We start from the raw sequence: 16960 nt of genomic DNA on the forward strand, positions 1-16960 counted from the left end.
ATGGAGTACATGGGAAGCAATATAACATACAACAAAGACATATACAGTGAGTTTAAGTACTACTGTGAACAGCATGAGATTGAAGTAATGAGTAAAGGAGACTTTGAAACGCTTATGAAAGACAGTGAGGAGGTCATACATGAGAACAGTGATGAAATAGTTCATGAGAACAGTGAGGAGGTCGTTCATGAGAACAGTGATGAAATAGTTCATGAGAACAGTAAGGAGGTCATACATGAATGCAATGAGGATGTCATACATGAGAACAGTGATGAAATAGTTCATGAGAACAGTGAGGAGGTCGTTCATGAATGCAATGATGAAATAGTTCACGATGTCGTTCGTGAAGAAGCCATTGCAACAAAGAATGAGATAAAGGATTTCATAGAACTTAACAAGGAGGAGTTTAAAGAAGGCTATGAAGTGAAAAGATGTGAAGAAGATTTCTTGGCGTATTTGAAGAAAAAGAGACTAAAGCCAATGGCTCAAAATAAGTTTCAATCGATGTTTGAAAAGAAACGTTTGAGCTATGGTGGTGTAAGAAGCACATATTACTTTGTTAAGAAGTGAGGACATTTATTTTTGTCGTTAGTGTTGGAGTTTGTGTTTGTTGTTAGTGTTTGTCATTTGTGCTGAGGTTAGTACTTGATGTTAGTGTTGGAGTTTGTGTTTGTTGTTAGCGTTTGTCATTTGTGCTGAGGTTAGTACTTGTCGTTAGTGTTGGAGTTTGTGTTTGTTGTTAGTGTTTGTCATTTGTGCTGAGGTTAGTACTTGATGTTAGTGTTGGAGTTTGTGTTTGTTGTTAGTGAGAGAATAAATTAAATCATGAACTTTGCCATGGTCTCTGTCCCTAGTAGTTTTCATTAAGTTCCGGAAATAATGAAAATCATAAACTTTGCCATGGTCTCTGTCCCTAGTAGTTTTCATTATCTCACAGAGTTAATGAAAGTCATACTTTCTATCAGATGAAGCATGCAGATGAACATAATGAAAGTTAGTGAGTTTGCCACGAGTTATGAATAAAATATTGGCATATTAGATGAGATAGCTGATGAAACAGATGAAGATAAATTAAATCTTGGACTTTGCCACACTCTGTCCCTAGTTCCTCAAAATCCTTGACAACGTTGCTTAGAAATTTTGGTTCAAAACCTCATCTGATTTTAATCTGTTATGCTACCTGTTAAGTTTCGCGAGATTATAAATGTCATGGAGTTATATAAAAAGGAGGGACAGCTAGGGACACTGGAAGTACTTATAAGGCTATCTGTTAAGATTGCATGAAATACTAAAAAGTCATGAAATCCATTATCGCTGTGCTAGCTTCACCTTAGAGTAAAATGACGACTAAAGTCACTGAAGCAATGAAACAAAAGTTTTTGGTAGAATACATTAAATCAGGAATTATTCCAGAAGGTTTTTACATTCATACTATGAAGGATGGTAGAGTTCAGTTTAGAAAGATAAAGCAACCATTAGATAAAGAAGGAATTTTGAGAAAGATTAAACTTCATGAGGACAACATTGCTGAACTTAAGAAGAAGTTAGAAGAGTTGGAGAAAGGAAGAGAGTTATAAAGCAATGAATTCAAGTGGGTGAAAAAAGAGGTGAAAAAAGAGGTGAGATCTCACCACTTCACCTAAATTTATTTTTGTGCTATGTTTTCATACGTGTGATGGTTGTGATATCATTATTTTTAAGTTTATTTTTTATTTTATTTTTATTTTATTTTTATGTAAATGACGAAAACTATTGAGATAACAAACTACAACGGTCATGAGTTCAAGAATTTGTTCTTCGTTCCTCGTGAAAATACATTCTATCAGATACGAGGGAGAAAGGGTAAAGTTAGTTTGAGCGTTTATGAAGGAATGAAGAATGGAAAGTTTATACAAGCATACGATACAAACGGTAAACGTGTTTCATTAGCTTTGTCAAAACTTACTAACATTTATTTTGACAGTGACTTTGACTCTGACGATTGGAGCGACAGCAGCGATACTGAAGAATATGAACTATTGTGTGAAGCACAGCAATGGGAAGAGTTGCAATACTTTTGTAAGTGAGAACGTTTATTTTTACAGTAGTAAGGTGAAGTGGTTGGCGGCTTTATAAATATTTAAGGTTAAGTTGGTGTTGTCGTTTGTGTTGTAAAATATACGTTAACGGTTTTGTAAAGTGTCAAATTCACAAGTATTGCATACGAAGGAACGCAGTGCCTCCGTACACGAGACTTGTATACTAACTTTATTGGAGGAATTACAATAAATGAATAAATTTGAAAGTCTTTTGAATTTTCAGGTAATTCATCACCTTTCTTAAATGTATGCAATTCAATTTCATTGTTAACTTCTTTAACTAAAATCATTTCGCAGAATCCTTGTTCGATTTTGTTTATGATTGAAAAAATTGTTGAGAAATAATTGTAAGATTGAATTCTATCCCCCCTTTGTGGTTCCTTTAAGTTTATTTACTATATTATGGAACATCGTATAAGTTGCATTGGGAATATTCAATTCTTTTGCAAAAATTTCTTTGCATTGAGGAACATTATCAGAATTTGCTAATTCATAGACTTTTTTTCCTGCTTGCAACTTAAGAATTTTTGGTATATTGTTACTCGGCTTGCATTGCTTTGCTCTATGCTCGTGTTTAATTACTGGAATGAAGAAAAGTTGACTATTTTCATGAGTCTTTACAAGCTCCATGCAAAATTGGCAGTTAGGACAACGAAACTTTTTTCCTTGCTCAAAATTTAATGGATAAAAAGAATTATATGAATCTTTTGCAATAAATATAGCAGCTTCTGTAGGATCTGTAAATTTTAATTTGCTATATCTTTCCTTGAGAATTGGAATTGGGGATTTTCAGGTATTTCCATTCTATATTTCAATTTTTTACGGGAATTCAATTCATTTTGAATTAAATCCAGCATATCAGCTCCATCTCCTTTTTCTTCATCAACAATAGCTTGGATGGATACTGATATAGTTTGATTCTCTTCCACTATTGTCGGTTCGCTTTCCGACATGAGATAAAATTGAAGGTTTAACGTACTTTTGATACTCTGAGTTAAAAAAAGATTTTCTTAACATAATTTGATTTATTGGTCCTTAAAAAATTCTGATTCAAAATTGAATTGAATCGAACGAGTTTTCCTTTTGAGTCATTTCAAATATTCATGAGAAAGAAAAAAATTCTAGCAATTTCAAATATTTTTGATTTGATTGAATTCAAAAGTGTCACAAATATTCAATGAGAAAGAGAAAAGAGATCGAATATGTTGTTTCTGAGCGAATAGTCAAGCAATATTTCGTTAAGTACAAAGATCAGCATCCGGAAAAAAATAAATGGGTATATCAAAATGAGATTCCGCAAGAAATATTTGAAAAATATCTAGAAACGAAGAAAACAGAAAATATTGATGAAATGTTACGCTGTACTCGAATTGTTCATGTTGTTGATCAAGATAAAAAAGAATTTTATCTTGAATTTTCAAAAAAAAATCAAATTCATCACATATTAAACAAGAATCTAGATGAAGAACATCAAAAGGCTTATATAGATTATCTTGAAAGTTTACTCAAACTTGAAATAAAAAATAAAAATTAAATTAACCCTCGTTAGGATATCGTTGCAAATAAAGATCTGTTTCTCAGAAAGATCCTGATTTTCTGATAAATATTCTGTTGTAACTTCTACAAGGTTTAAGATATGAAAAACATTTTTGAATATTTCATCGCTATCAAATCTGCGGAAACATCTGGAATATAATTTCAAATATTTGTGAAGATTTGAATTCTCAATTGCATAATTAATTAAAAATTCATGTGAATTTAAAAAATCGGTAGATGAAATTTGCATGGGTATAAGAGGAAGTACACAATAATACCCCTGAACTACATACTCTGTAAATGAATAGTGAGGAGAAAGACTTCGCAGAATTTCAAGTGTTTTTATGAATTCTAAAGCCATCTCAGATGTTATATCGACTGCTTTATAAAATAAAACTATAAATTTGAGAAGATAAACAAAATCTTCGTTATTTATAATTGAATTCACGTCATTAAAAAAGTTGAAATAATTTGATATTAGTATATCCGAACATGGAAGAGCAGTTGCATATCCTGGGTAATATTTTAATAATTTTGTAAAGAAATTTGCAATTGCATAAGTTGAATATTGATTTTCGTACTCAATAATACTAGAAAAAATTTCTTTCTTGAGTAAAACTGCGTTTTGGAAGAATTCAACGTCAAGAATATTGTTTTTAATCAAAGCAATAAATGTATCGATGATATAGAGAGAATTGTCACTGCTGCTTATGAAACGTAATATCTCATCATATTGATCGGAAAATGTTGATAAATAAAGGTATTGTATGTTATCTAAAGCTTTAAAATGAATTAATTTTAATGAAAAAATGAAAAAAATCTGGTTAATATAATGCGATAAATATTCGAATAAATTTTCCAGTAGTATCAAATCTATTTGAAAGATATTCGAAGAAGTGATATTTTGAATTGTGAATTTTAATATTGTTTCATTTTGTGTAGATTGCTCGATAATGAAATGTATCAAAAGATTCATTGAATATGAGTCAATGGAAAAGCTTAAATCCTTAGGGATATCCAAAATAAATCTTAATAAAGAAGATTCGTCTTGAAAATTAGCTTCCGAAAGTTCTATTTCAGTCGGAGCTGGAAGATTCCGATCATTTATGAATCTCGAAACGACAGAAAATTTGTATTGTTTATATTTCATTATTCGAAATGATAAACTTCAAAATCTAAAATTTATTTTTTTACAATATATTTCATCCTATTGTCAAGGCTAAATTTTTCACCGGAAGTGTATCAAAAATTGATAAGATTTACGGTGATCTAATTATGACAATTCAATGCATCTCGTGATATAACGCAGATATAAACACAACTGATATTGCATAACTAATAATTGAGTCAAATAACTAAATTATGTGTTATATTTTACACATATTTCTTCAATTTTGTAATAAATGGATGTTTAACACTAATTTTTTAAGGACTTCGACTTTAGCATCACATAAATATGTTATTTTCTATATTAAAACGTAATTTTGGTGGTCTTAGAATAGAAAAATATGCAATATTCGTGGAGATAATGAGGGTTCTTAAACATGTTCTTAAAAATAAATAAAATAATACAAATCTTTATTCAATCTTTTGATATTGTTGGTCCTCTCTTTGTGAAAATACTTAACTTCAAAGAGTATTATGTTTTACCTAGTGAGGACCTTAAGTTTGCAAAAACATAATAAAAGTAAAATAAAAAAGATCGGATTTATCACAAAACTTTGAGTATTATAGGATTTAATATATTTTCTTAGTAGATTATATGATTTAGTTTCTTAAAATCTAAAGTATTTCTTGAGGAAAATATAAATTGAAATTCAAAAAGTAAAAAAAATGTAAACAAATCAAATTTTAAATGGACCAAATGTTGATTTTTCATTCGTTTTCTCATTATCGAAAAAAATTTGGAAAGCTAAGAAGTCAATAACAAGTTATATAATACAACAAAACCACATCGGATATGTTTTCATCAAATAGTCTCCTAGATTTGTTATGAAATTAAAATATCATGATATTTTAAGGGCTTTTGATTTCAATATTAGAATTATTCAGTTATGTCGTGCTAATATCAATTGCTTTATACAATTAATCGTTTACAAGCTGCAAAAATCGAACAATAATTTGACTTTGTAAAAAAAGTGCGTCATTTTTATTCGTTATACTTACAAAATGTAAACATTACGAGAAACATTTACATTTGTAAATGTAACAAGTAAAGTTGTATCGCATAATTTGACTTTGTAAAAAAAGTGCGTCATTTTTATTCGTTATACTTACAAAATGTAAACATTACGAGAAACATTTACATTTGTAAATGTAACAAGTAAATACATCAGATTTAAATTGTAAATGTAGTTTATCTCTCTCATCTCCTTTTTAAAAGGTATTACATACATACGAACGCATGGGTCACTCAATAATTAGCGTGATAATAATTGAGGATAGACTGTAATCGTAATTTTATTTTTGGACTTATATTTCGACATTTTGAAGTCGCTTGAAAGTCTTGCAAATGATTAAATTTGGAAAATTTGACCTAAGTCTGCATTATTTTGATGACTTAAACAATTCTATAAATCTGTTTTCCTAAAAATTTAAAAAGATATAATTTCAATTTCCCTAAATTTATGTAATTCATATATCACCAAAATATTTGGACTGCATTTCGTTTGTCTGCACCTAATTAAAGTCTAAATACCAATTAATTTTGGAGTTGCATTGCTTTTAATGTAAAAATGCACGTTTAGAAAAAGACGATAACGATTAAATTACAAAATCGATAACGACGACGATTAAATTACAAAATCGATAACCTCTCATGATTATAAATTATCAAAGCTAGTTTATTAGAAATTATAAACTTTCATAAAAGATCTTTTCGATAAAAAACTATTGGGACACTCCTGACATGTCAGACTTTAATATAAATGTCAGCCAGTTGACACACACCGACAAATCGATGTCAAACAGGACTCAAAAAATTCACTTGAAATTTTATATTAGTTTTATTCCTCTATTGATAATAATGATATTTTCAAAAAAAAAAAAAAAAAAAAAGGTAGTGGGGCCTCCAGGCACTTCGTGCCCTCTAGCCCTGAAGATGTTTAGTATAAATGAAGTTTATATTCGGAAAATTGTTAGTCTTCTGGTGTGAATTCGGAGGACTCTTCTTCTTCCTCCATTGCTTCTGGGAAGAAGCCTTCTTCTGGGTCGAAAACATTATATAATGTGTCGCTTTTCACAAATTATATATGTTTTCATGCTTTGTCACTTTTCTGTCACTTTTCGGATAAAAACATTTTTATTATTATATATAAATGAATTTTACAAAACCTCCGTTACCGTTCTTTGGAAATAAGAGTAAATGTAAAGATATTATATTGAGAGAACTTAAGAAACTACCGAATGGTCTAACATTTGTAGATTTGTTCGGTGGAAGTTTCTATATATCCCATTTGTGCCATACAATATTCCCAGACTCAAAGATTATATGCAATGACTTCGACAACTATATGGACCGTCTCAAACATATACCAGACACAAACAATATATTGAAAGAGTTAAAAGAAAAGATACCTATAGGTAAGATGGAACGTATACCATTAGATAACAAAAATATTGTGAGAGAGGTTTTGAAAAAAGCAGAATATATAGACTGGGATAGTATATCTGCTAGACTATTATATAGTGGTGCTATAAGAGTTCATGACATTGAAACACTTATGTCAAAGTTTTATATCTTAACTATACAAATGTTTTCAAAGAGGACATAGAAAAATATATTGAGGGTAAGAGTTTGTGAGATGTTATTGGACAGAGTTGTATGAAAAATATAAAGACAAGGAAAATGTTTTCTTTATAGTGGACCCACCGTTCTATAACACATGGGATTTTCAATACCAAGTAGACTGGACTTTGAGAGACTCTTTAGAAACTTTAGACGTTTTACATAACCATCCATGCTTTTACTTTACATCCGATAAAAGTGGTTTGGAAACCGTTATGAGATGGTTAGAGGACATACATGACTATGAGTTTATATATGACAAGATAGAATATGAGAGAGGTCCTATAAACCGGAGAAAGTGTCATAACAAAGAAATTTTATTAGTAAGTAAATGTGGTTTGAAATAGGACTACTTGTTTTAGGTTTTTTCCATTGTGTCATTTATTTCTTTGACGTGGCAGAAAGATATAGAGAATATGAAGATGAACCAATGCCTGCAAATGTTCAGTATATGTACTCGTAAGAGATATTTTTATCTAATATTAAATGGACGCACAGAACTTCGCGAATGCACAGCAACCTGGACAACCAAACCCAGAGAATATTCCAAATGAAGTTAGAATACAAACTGCAATGGCAAACTATGGTCAAGTGCCAACAGATGTACAAATGCAAACTGCCATGTCAAATGACGCTGCGTTAGGTTTGCCACCATGGTATGCAAATATGAGATGGAAAGAGTTTTATACAAACCCTGAAGTGGGATATAAACAACTTTATGCAGATGACGCGAACACAGGAGTTGACCCAGAATATGTTTTCTACCAGAGGAGAAACAGAATGTATGAGCTCCAGTTAAAGAATGCTATGGAACTCAACAGGAAACGTAAGAGACTAGGCGGACATTAGATTTTTACATATAGTAAAATGGGTTTCTTCAGTAAGATAGGAAACTTCTTTCGAAATGTTGGAAGAGGTATATGGAATGGAATAAAAACCGTAGGAAGAGGAATTTGGAACGGTGTCAAAAATATTGGTAAAAGGGTAGGTCAGTTTGTTGGTATTATACCTAAAGACCCTGAACCAGAAGAGCAAGCTCCTGTTATACAACAGCCTGAACCTGCACCACAGTCTAGTTGGCAACCAAATCCAACACCTCAACCGTATTAAAAAATTATATTTTTACCGTTCGATAGTAGTTGTATATGAAACTAAGTTCTAAGTAAAACGCATGGTATAATGGAATTATTCTTTTTCTTCCATCTGTAGTAAACCATACTTGAAAGTCTGAAATACTTCCACTTGGTGGTTCGTATAACTTTGTAGGTTTTTCGTAAAAGTCATTCATCAGACATAAGAAAGAGTTTTGCGCACCAGAAAATGAAGCATGAACAATAATAGCATCTGGGTCGAAAACATTTTCATATGTTCCATTAGGGTTTTCGACTTCATAAAAGTCTGGGTGTACTGGATATGCTGCAGGCTGATTTAACATCCTGAATTTCAGGTAGTTTAGGGCAAATGGGTCGATGAGGTCCTGGCATTTCATTAAAGATACTGTTCATTTGTTTCATCTTTCGCACTACAGTCTAAATACTTGGTTAAAAAGTTCTTGCTTTATCTTCTGGATGTGTTTCGAAAAGTATATTGGAAGAAGGAATGAAGCTTTTCATCTCTACTACATAGATGTTGGATTTCACTGACTAACGAGTTTGGTGCTTTGTAGTTGTTGTTGAAGTGTTTTGTTGCGATTTTGTTGCACATTTTATTTTATATACAAAATAAAAAAAATAAAAAAAAATAAAACTAACTTTATTTTTTATTTCGGGAAAAATTCATTGAAAATTTCAAGAGGTTAGAAAACAAAAATGTTAGAAAACATGTTTAGATCTAACATTCTAACATAAACTTTATTTTTGGTGAATTCAAGCAACAAAAATGAACGAGGTCAGGATGTATGGTAATACCTTTGATTCATTCATAATCACCCTTGTAAGCTCATTAAAATGTTGTGTTTAGGGTCGAGCCACTTTTGGCTCCACCGTATTTCTTTCAACAAAACTCAAGAAATTCCTGCATGAATTTTATATAAAAACCCAACCGTCTGAATTCAGACTGTTGCCTAATTATTCTTCACAAAAATGTACCGATGAAGTCATGACAAAAACATGTTACGATGAAGTCATGACAAAACATGTACGAAGAAGTCTTGACAAGAAACATTTTACGAAGAAAAAAAATGGTGGACACTTTTTCATTAGATAAACTGTTATTTTTTTGACGAAGTGAAACATTGGACACTGTCGTCAAAAAAAAATCCCTGAATCATATCTTACATACAAAAATAAAAAAATAAAATGACACTTTTTCATCATAATAAACTGTTATTTTTTGACGAAGTGAACATTGGACACCTTCGTCAAAAAAAATCCCTGAAATCATGGATCTTTTAATACAAAAAATACAAAATAAAAACTAAACTTAATTTTTATTCGGGAAAATTCATGAAAATTCATTGAGGTTTAGAAAAACATGTTAGAAAACATGTTAGATCTACATTCTAACCATAAACCTTTATTTTATGGGTCCTTTACACTCATTACGAAGAAAAGTCTTGACAAAACATTTACGTTCATGTTTGACAAAACATTTACGATGAGAAGTCTTGGACAAACATTTACGAAGAAAGTCTTACAAAACATTTTTACACTCATTACGATTAAAGAAGTCTGACAAAACATTTACGAAGAAGTCTTGACCAAAACATTTACGGAAAGAAGGCCATGACAAAAACATTTTACGATGGAAATCATGAAAATTCAAGAGGGTAGAAAAAGAGGTTTAGATCCTAACCTTCTACCCTAAATTATCATTTTTTGATTGTCGGAACAACTTTCTTCTCCAATATGGTAGTAGCATACTTCTTTGCTAACGGGTTCAGACCTTCCTCGAACTCTTTGGTCTCTCTTGATTGAGTTGGAATTGTGGGGCAGGGTTTTGCATAATCATCCAATAGCGGTTGGCGGAAGTAAAGGCATAGGCTGAGGAGGGTTTTAAGTTCGGGAAGCTTGGTGGTGGTAGTAACCTTTGAGCGTGGGAAATTTGGTAGTAAATCGGAGGTACTTGCTGGAACTGAGGTTCAGGGGCTGGTGCTTTTAGGTTCCTCTTGGTTTGGGCAATGACTGGTTTGGTGGTACGTTCGGACATTGTCTGAAACAGTACAATACTAGTTCTGAAACAGTACAAGTATGTTCTGAAAAAGTACAAGTATTGTTCTGAAGCAGTGCAAGTATTGTTCTGAAAAAGTACAAGTATTGTTCTGAACAGCAGTACAAGTTATTGTTCTGAAAAAAGTACAAGTTATTTTCTGAAAAAAGTACAAGTATGTGTTTACTGAAAACAGAAAATTTTTCTCACAAATTGAGAGTTTACGGAAAATTTGTTCTGAAAAAGACAAGTTTGTTCTGAAAAGTACAAGTATGTTCTGAAACAGTACAAGACTAGTTCTGAAACAAGATACAAGTATTGTTTCTGAAAAAGTACAAGACTATGTCTGAAACAGAACAATGGACAAACATCGAGCCATTAGATGAGGCAATTTACCTTATAGAGATAAATGAGTTGTTAAGCAGTACTTGGCAAGGACCAAAGGCCAACAAGTCCCTCGCTGCTGCGTTGTCTGGAAGAGGTGCGCTGGAAAAATCGAAATTTGAAACGGAATTCCAATTCAAATACCAGACGGGACACCTACGAACGACATAAAGCAAGCCAAAAAAGAAGGAAGCCATTATAAAGTTCTTTGCAAGCGTCCTTGGATACTACTCCAAACAGAGAGAGTCCAATTCCACGAATTAATACCAAATTCTTCAGAGCCACTGTTCCACTTCTCGGGTCCAGCCGTTCTACCATAAACTCTCAGAAGGCGGGCATCCAACCAGTTCAGTAAAACATCCATTTTAACTTCACTTTTTTTTATGTTTTTTGTGAAAGTGTCAAAAAATAAATTGTTTTCATGAGTTTTCTACGATATTAGGAAAAAATGTTATTTTCTAAATATCTTCACATTCAATTACTTTTTCAAGCACTTTTCCGTAGTTATATATGAAAGACAATTGAGATAAAAAGTCATAGTACAATGGAATAATATGTTCACACCATTTGTTTGTGCAACCAAACTTTGAAAGTCAGGAAAACTAGTTACTAGGTGGTCGTAGAATTTTAGAAGCAAGTCATAAAAGTCCTTTACCAATACATAGAAAAACTATTGTTGCTTGAACTGAAACTTGCATGGACACATAACATTTTGAGGGTCAAACACGTTTCTATTAAACTGTCAAATCTTGCGGTGGAAGTATAAATTTAAAATGGACCATCTTTGGTTGGTAATGGTTGCGTTCTGGTTTAGTTAACCGAAGAAATTGCCCAAGAACGTTTGTCTACTTTCCAAAATAAAAACTCTGTAAATCTCTTGCGAGGGTTAATTTCAATCTTTTGAAATGAAAACGGTTGGAGTTCATCTTGTTTCATATTCTAGTTTCAGATAGTATGTATCCATTTAGTAAAGAGTCGTATTTTCTTGAAATTACCGCAATAATATCTTGTTCATTTGAGTTTGGAAAGTCATTTAGAGTTTCTTAAGACTTTCGTCTGAACGAACTGTAAAGATTCTCATTTCGTCCAAATTTGTCTATTTAGACCATACAGCAACCTTTATACTGCCCATGAAAATATACTCAGAACATAAATGCGTTAGTTCTATTTGAAAAAAAACTCTTTCTAAATCCATGCCTTTGCATCTGAAGACTTGGTGAAGCAACGAATTGGATAGTCAAACCTGTATACTCGGGATGAAATTTCTTCATCTGAAATAGTCCTACCAGCATTTGTAAAAGATATAGCTAACGTTTTTGGTATCTGCTTACTTTTGTTCTTGTTTTCAACTTCGAAAGCAATTTAATATATGTAAAATATATTGTTTTAAATGGTATGCCATTTCAATTTCTCATCTAAACAAACAAGTTCCCAAACGCGTCTCTCCAACAAACTCAGCGTACATTTCAAATAAAATGAAAAAAATGCCTTTTAAAAAAATAAATTTTTACTTCATGCAAGTATCACTAAATCGAAAGGCAATGTCCATAAGGACGTTTCTTCTTTCTAACCTCTCTAGTCTGTTTGGATTAATTGGCACGTGCTTTTTCCCAAATTACCATTTCTAGGTCAGACCAGCCATTTGTCATAGACTTTTATGGGGTTCTTCCCTTCCTATATTTAAAAATTCTTCGAGAACTCTCCAACCATATCTTTGCAACTTCTGCTTTATTCAGGCAGATTTTCTAATTCCATTCTATGATGGGGGCATTTTTTATAAAAATAAAAAAATATTTTTTCTTACTTTACATAAACACGGCCTGCTGCCATAAGTCTTTTGACGCCAAACTCCATTACCAGCTAATGAAGGTGATGACTTGGTTTAAGTTTTCCAAACTAAACTTTGTTTTTGGTTTATCTTCAGTTTTTTGGTTTTTTCTTCTTGCTATCGGTTTTTGTCACTTTTCGGTTTCTCGACTTACTTCCACTTGCAGAAACAGTTGTGTCGTCAAACATCTTCATTAAATATCATATGCCATTTGTTTTGTGTTCCTTTCAAACTTTTGTGTTTTGTTGTAAAGTTTGATAATATTTCGACTCTAAGTCAATGAGAATTTCTATAATGAACTGTGGTCAGTGAAGTAAACTTTTCCATCTGTTGTCTCGAAAGCTCCTTCAGACTTCAATATTTATTTGTGAGAGTCTGTTTCTTTTTTTGAAGATACTTGCCCGTTCCATTTTTGATAAAAGTGACTTTTAGTTAGGGTTTGTATTTCAGACCGGCACTTTTCTATAATATTGGAATTTTTCTCTTCATTCTGTAAGATTCTTTGACATGTTTTGACAATGGTTCTGAACTTTTTTTTGTGGTGGTCAAATCTACCGTTTCAACTTCTTCGGTCATTCTCATTCTCAGTAAAAAATTTTAGTTTGGATTTGTTTTCAACTGCGTTGTTTTTTTGTTGGTTTTAAGCGCGTCAAAACTTCCTGAGGTATAGGAAGAACTTGACAAAACACGTGGTGTAACTGCTGGAAGCCGACAAATCCAATCTTGAAAACCCATTTGTCTCAAGGCTGTATTGTTCCATTTTCCATCTCAGTTTAAAAAACTTTTACATTCCCCACGTTTGAGGGCGGTTGAGGGTTGGTTATTGCTACCCCACTGTTGTCGCATTGTTATTAATGCCTCTTTAAAGAAATCTTTCACCTTGGTCCATATAGTGTCTGCGCTTTTTTAGTAAGTTCATTTGCTTTGTTATAATTAGTTTCTCTGCTTGTCTTCCTACATTGTCCATCATCCTTTGAACTTTTCCTCTGTTTCAGATTTGAGAATAAGATTTGTTGCATTCTCGTGCTACAATCCAACCTTTCTGATACAGTTTGTATAATAGGTTGTGCTTTCTCTTAAGTATTAACCTTAATGTACTCAAAATCTTCTCTTCCCAACTCCAAATACACTCTGGCTATGTTTCCCACTGCGGGTAAAAGATCTAGGATGGGCAACTCCGTTCAAATGCGCCAAATTAACCCATTCTTATAGATAAAAAAATGACGAATCCAAACAAGGACCCCTATGTTTCAAAGCCGACCAAAAGAAAAGCACTCATGGTAAAAAATCTTTTAGTTCAACACCAAAATGCTTGGTTTAAGATTATCTTGGAAAACATTCGAAGAGTTAGAACAGATGGACCACCCATACTGGCTAATATTTGTCGTGTCAAAAACACAAGAGTACTGTGAAGCCATACCTATTGTGGTCCAAAAATATATTAGGTGAAAACTGCTTTGACAATATTCGGTTGACAAATTACCATCCAACAAAACTGACATTCTGACTGTGAAAGTTCTTTCAATCAGATTGATTGGTAAAAAAACTATCTGCGTTCAAAAAATGTAAACCAATTTATCATGTGTCGACAAAAACCATTTCTGCTCATGGTGTCATTGACGGTTTGTATAAAAATGTTAAGAGACTTAACCAACCACCAAGGTGGTGAAGCAATGGAAATGTCATATGACGAACAAATATAGACACTTCCTCCATGGCAAAGATGAGAACAAGTTTTAAATATTTACAATAGCCGTAAAACAAAAAGGTTTGGAAACCACTCCCCCCGGGAAGGAAAATGAAAACAAACAACCCTGACTTAGAGAAAGGATATATATTTAATAATTTAGTCCAAAAGAGACAAACAAGAAAGAATGCCGGGCTCTCAAACTTCAGGAAAGTGTGACCAAAGTAAAATAGAAATACCTAAACGCGACCATTACTGAAAATTACTATTGACTATGACAAACAATGGGCACCGACAGGTACTCACATCGTGTTTCGTTAAAAATTAGAAGAACAGATACAAGAGATATTATTTGAAAGTTTTAGGCAAACATTGGCAAAAAATGTAGCACACTGCAAGCAGAAGATAAAACGACTATTGTCCAGACCTCGTTTCAAATTGTTCAAAGTTCAAGGTGGTATACTTCAAAAACAGTTCCTAACACAAATATAGACAACTCCTTGACGAATATGCTAAAGAAGTTGAAATGACGACTAAGCATTTTCTATTACCATCGTAAACTGTCATGTAAGGTGGCATGTATTCTTTACTTTGTCCCGTTCTGTTTTGCGTATATCTCTAAACGCGAGTGTCGTATGGTTTCTCCTACATCATGTTATTCCAGTAACAAATTTATAGCAAAACTTAACGTCCTCTTTAACATCATATCCTTACCTTTTGTCATTCCTGACCAATCCCAAAAATCTATGACTATGCAAACCTGCTTGAGATGTACTTAAATCTATGTAGTGACTGTGTGCAGGTAAATTTGCACCTGAAATCGTTTAACTTCCACCTGTTTCCTTTGAAGAGTTTGCACAATAAAAACCTGCGACTATTTGAGTCCAAGTCCAAAACCCAGAAACTGTTTCTGGTCTGGTAAGTTCATTGACGTATAAATAGAAGCCTATAGGATATAAATGGTTTGAAGCATTCTGTCTTTAATGTTAGATCTCTGTTTTGTCTGCCTGTCTTGTCATATAAATCTTGAGCACAGTGAATTTAATATTATGTTTCATCCTTCATGACATAAACATTCTTTACATCTAATGTTTCTCATCGTCGTTATGTCGTCATCCGATGTTAAACCTTGTGGAAAGTTAGTGAGGTTTACAATATAATACATCCCCACCCATGACGTTCAAACCTTCCTTCAATACTTTCTATAGCAACAGTTGTAAAACTTGTATGTGTATGGTTCTTATCTGCTTTCTTCTCTAACTCATCGTTAACAAATAAGTTTTATCTGCTTTTAAGGTCTAAACATCCTGAAACCCATCCTGTATCGGCTTTAGTGTTTTAAAATCTTCGATGTCCATTCATGGGTACCAGTCAACCCTTTCTATAATTTCTTTATCTTTTTCATCACATATTCTTATCTGCTTTCTCTAACGCACTAGCCACACAATCCTTAATTCCGCTTTCTTCAAGGCTAACGGTTTAAGTCTGTTATTTCAGATTATTAGAATGTATATGAGGTTCTTTTTAGGAATATTCGTGTTTTCATCTCTGTCACTTCACTTGACATTTATTTTCAACATATGTTTGGCTGCTAGTTCAGGATGAGTATGTTCTTTTTGTTGCATAAGCATTGTTAGCTCTTTCTTCTTCTTTTGCTATTGCATCGTCTACATATTCTTTGTCAGCTTTGTTGTCAACATCTGCTTTCAAAAGAAGTTCATTTATAGGTTTCTCGTTTAAAAGTTCCTTTTGTTGGATTTATACAGACAGTATTGTTCTTTCTTGTCTTGAAATAGAAACTCATCTGTTAAAGGTTTAATGTCAGTTTTAAGTTTCCTCTTTCAATGACTCAGATATCTTAGAATATTTGAAAAGTTTGTTGTGTTCTTATTTAGAGCTTGCAAATGAGTTGTTCGGTTGTGTTGTATTTCTCTCATAGACGCTGTTTCATTTGACATTTTTATTCTAGATAAAAATATGCTTTCAATAGAAAAAGAAAATTCAAGAGTTGCTACAACTAAAACCATTAGATGAACTTTTTACTAATGTCGGTCAAAAGTTTGAGACAGAGACGTAAAGCATGAAGGCTATTGTTTTGACTACCCATTAAGATGGCTAAGAGACCCATCTGTCACAAAAGCTATTGGCTTTCGTAGAATGAAGTTCATTTCAGAAGCCATACATGGTTTCCCATTTACGGTCGGTTTTTGAAGTTCATTTACTATAACAAAGAAAAACGATATTGTATGAGAAAATTGAACAGGGAAAACTTTTTACAAGTTAGTTTGCTTGTAAACTTAGAACAAACTCTTCAAGCTTTTCCAAGAAAAAATAAACGATATCTATATCGAATATGCAAAACAGTATAACATTGACGAGGGAGAATACCATCTCGATATTATTTATGACAGGAAAAATGCAACTTGTTAAAAATCAATAGGAATAGAAGACCTTGGAGAAAACGTTTATATTTCTACAAAATATGAACAACTTGGCATGGTATAAGATTTATG

The 16960-nt window shown here is 32.4% G+C and overlaps 6 protein-coding genes across 6 annotated transcripts, besides 5 other annotated features; 5 read left to right on the forward strand and 1 right to left on the reverse strand.

The window, feature by feature from the left end:
- Positions 1–570, forward strand: TVAGG3_0096380 (uncharacterized protein; the record flags this gene model as incomplete). Its single annotated transcript, XM_051222635.1, has 1 exon — positions 1–570. One exon carries the CDS (start codon positions 1–3, stop codon positions 568–570), a length of 570 nt encoding a protein of 189 aa, XP_051107621.1.
- Positions 571–1340: 770 nt separating this feature from the next.
- On the forward strand, positions 1341–1577 carry TVAGG3_0096390 (uncharacterized protein; the record flags this gene model as incomplete). Its single annotated transcript, XM_051222636.1, has 1 exon — positions 1341–1577. One exon carries the CDS (start codon positions 1341–1343, stop codon positions 1575–1577), a length of 237 nt encoding a protein of 78 aa, XP_051107622.1.
- Positions 1578–1739: 162 nt separating this feature from the next.
- On the forward strand, positions 1740–2066 carry TVAGG3_0096400 (uncharacterized protein; the record flags this gene model as incomplete). The annotated part of the gene is made up of 1 exon (XM_001313994.2): positions 1740–2066. One exon carries the CDS (start codon positions 1740–1742, stop codon positions 2064–2066), a length of 327 nt encoding a protein of 108 aa, XP_001313999.2.
- Positions 2067–2247: 181 nt separating this feature from the next.
- Positions 2248–3221: a mobile genetic element.
- On the reverse strand, positions 2825–3031 carry TVAGG3_0096420 (uncharacterized protein; the record flags this gene model as incomplete). The annotated part of the gene is made up of 1 exon (XM_051222637.1): positions 2825–3031. One exon carries the CDS (start codon positions 3029–3031, stop codon positions 2825–2827), a length of 207 nt encoding a protein of 68 aa, XP_051107623.1.
- Positions 3191–3221: a terminal%2Cinverted (terminal inverted repeat of rnd_1_family_319/TvMULE1 transposon ID:TVAGG3_0096410).
- A 2999-nt stretch (positions 3222–6220) lies between these two features.
- Positions 6221–6427: a mobile genetic element.
- Positions 6347–6427: a terminal%2Cinverted (terminal inverted repeat of MuDR-N2_TV transposon ID:TVAGG3_0096430).
- A 1460-nt stretch (positions 6428–7887) lies between these two features.
- On the forward strand, positions 7888–8250 carry TVAGG3_0096440 (uncharacterized protein; the record flags this gene model as incomplete). Its single annotated transcript, XM_051222638.1, has 1 exon — positions 7888–8250. The coding sequence occupies one exon, from the start codon at positions 7888–7890 to the stop codon at positions 8248–8250; it is 363 nt and encodes a 120-aa protein (XP_051107624.1).
- An 18-nt stretch (positions 8251–8268) lies between these two features.
- TVAGG3_0096450 (serine threonine-protein phosphatase family) lies at positions 8269–8511 on the forward strand (the record flags this gene model as incomplete). Its single annotated transcript, XM_051222639.1, has 1 exon — positions 8269–8511. One exon carries the CDS (start codon positions 8269–8271, stop codon positions 8509–8511), a length of 243 nt encoding a protein of 80 aa, XP_051107625.1.
- Positions 8512–8892: 381 nt separating this feature from the next.
- Positions 8893–16960: part of a mobile genetic element that runs on past the window's edge.

This window comes from Trichomonas vaginalis, chromosome IV, assembly GCF_026262505.1.
Source record: "Trichomonas vaginalis G3 chromosome IV, whole genome shotgun sequence".
Taxonomy (NCBI): Eukaryota; Parabasalia; order Trichomonadida; family Trichomonadidae; genus Trichomonas; species Trichomonas vaginalis.